This window comes from Fulmarus glacialis, unplaced genomic scaffold, assembly GCF_000690835.1.
Source record: "Fulmarus glacialis isolate BGI_N327 unplaced genomic scaffold, ASM69083v1 scaffold13262, whole genome shotgun sequence".
NCBI lineage: Eukaryota > Metazoa > Chordata > Aves > Procellariiformes > Procellariidae > Fulmarus > Fulmarus glacialis.
In genome coordinates this window covers 10,711-12,789 of record NW_009197248.1, presented here as the reverse complement: position 1 = coordinate 12,789, position 2,079 = coordinate 10,711, and the positions used below count along the sequence as shown (strand labels likewise).

The 2,079-nt window shown below is 47.9% G+C and overlaps 1 protein-coding gene across 1 annotated transcript in view; it reads right to left on the bottom strand.

Annotated features, from left to right (window-relative positions):
- Nucleotides 1–1,666: 1,666 nt before the first annotated feature.
- The window catches only part of PCDH12 (protocadherin 12), an 11,083-nt gene continuing 10,670 nt past the window's right edge, over nt 1,667–2,079 (bottom strand). The window contains exon 7 of the mRNA XM_009572475.1: nt 1,667–2,031. Coding sequence (XP_009570770.1) covers nt 1,667–2,031 — 365 coding nt within the window. The remainder of the gene's footprint in view (nt 2,032–2,079) is intronic.

Below are 2,079 nucleotides of genomic sequence, written 5' to 3'. Positions count from 1 at the left end.
TTTGTATGATTGTCTGCTGCTGTGGCTTGTGTGTGTACACACTAAAAGCAGGGCACTGTCACCTCTAGGTGCGTGGAAAAGCAACACAGGTAAGACACCCTTGAGATGCCCCAGGATCATGTCTGCTGGGTCTTGCTGCCTGTTCTTTTTCTACTTAAGAGTAAAATGAAAGCCAAAAATATCACCCAAAGACAGCTGATGCGACAGCCCCACCATGAGCAAATTAGCTTTGGAGAAACCTGTGTTGTGAACTGCGGTATCTGTGGAGAAGTTGGTGCAGTATTTTTAATGTAAAGATGGTGAAGGAAAGAAAGCAGTGTGTATGAAGCACTGCTGGCCCTGCACTCTGATGGAGGGGAGGCTGTCAGTCTCAGCCTCGCTTTTGTAGTCACTCAGCAAGCAACGACATTGTGCGTTGCTAGCAGTGGAGGCAATGGCTTACCCTCATTCCCATAGCATCACTCTCCTCTCACCTATACAGCCACTTTGCCAGCATGCCCCATATTTGTTCTGGTGTTTTGTATCATAGTTGGAAGGCACAAACTATGGTACAGAAGAGAGTCCTATGTGTGCACGATCCAGAAGCGCTTACCTGCCATCCATGCAGCGCTGCGTAGCCTATAAATGCACTCCAGATGCTTGTGCCACTGTCATCTTTCCATTCTCTGCGAGTGCAAGTCCCCATGGTTAACTAACACCTGTGTGCTTCCTCCTCTGTTACCAATGTCTGTATCCTAGTTTTCCTACACATACTATTATCCTAAAACTGTCTTATAGCTCACATACATGCGATCAAAGTGAAAACCCGTAATATGGTTGAAACTTGTGACTGAATATTTCAAAACAGCGTTTTCACGCTTCCCTTTTCCCAGGTTACCTTTGGCAGACTCCAGCCATCTGTTGTCTGCTTCTGGGCAAGGACTACGCTCCAAAATCCCATGGCCTCAAAACAGAGCATGGAGAAGGAAATTATGGGCACCTAGTGCAGCCATAGTGGAGATGCCAGAGCAGAAGTGCTGATTTTGGGGCGTTTTACAAAATGCCAAGTTCACAGTGGTAGAACCACAAAAGCTGAAAGGATCGGTGGGAGAAAAAAGGCAGATCTCCCTTTCTGAGCTGCCATTTCAGGCTTTCTGCAGATACATCATCATGTCACCTATACTGCACCTTGTTCCAGATATGGTAGTGTTAGAAAAAAACAAATTTATTTAAATAAGAACTGAGATCCTGGAGCCCAATTCTGCAGCATGTTGCAAAGTCCATGACTGCAATATTTTATTGTCCGTGGTGCACAGTCTATAGTCATGTGGATGTCGCTGACTGTGTTGTGCTTGTTAATCTAACAACCCCTCCCCTCAATCGGCCTGCCCTGGGCGAAAAGGGCCCTGCTGCTGTTATGTGGCTTGAGTGTGATGGTAAGGTGAAAGATGAGAGTAGAAGAGGAGGAAAGGTAGGAAGGCAAGAACAGGCAGGTAGAAGAGATCTAAACAAGGTGAAATCAGTCATGGAGAAATTTGATGGGGAGAGACAAAGGAAGAAATATGCCTGTCATGATCAGTCTAGATGTGGATGATACAATGACCCTGCTAAAGCACACGTGTGCACCCCAAATGCAGAACGAAGCTCTGTCTGACTCTTAATCTCCTTATCACAGCCACCAAGCTGCCTACAGAACAGCAGCGCTGTCTTCCAGTCCAAGGCTCTTCCCACGTGCCGACAGCTGCCGCAGAAGCCCCGAGCCTGTTTCATTGTGGACTTGAACCTTCTGGGACAAAATCATTTCAAAGAGGGTGCTCATTTCTGAAAGGAAAGTGCTGGCCAGTCTTGTCCCAGCAGCATTCGAGTCGGCTCCGGCACCTTTGCCGAAGGTCTCAAAAGTCCTTGGTTTCTCCTGCCTTGCAGCTTCCTCAACCTGAGGTGAATGCAGAGAGTCAGGGGAGAAGATGTTGTCCTTGTAATTGCTGGTGAGCGGCAAGGAGAGCCGAGCCACCCATGCTGGGTCAGCAGCTGTCAGCCTCTTGAGGGCCAGCTCTGGAGGGAGTGAAAGCAAGAACTGTTGGTGAGACGTGGAGTAGGACA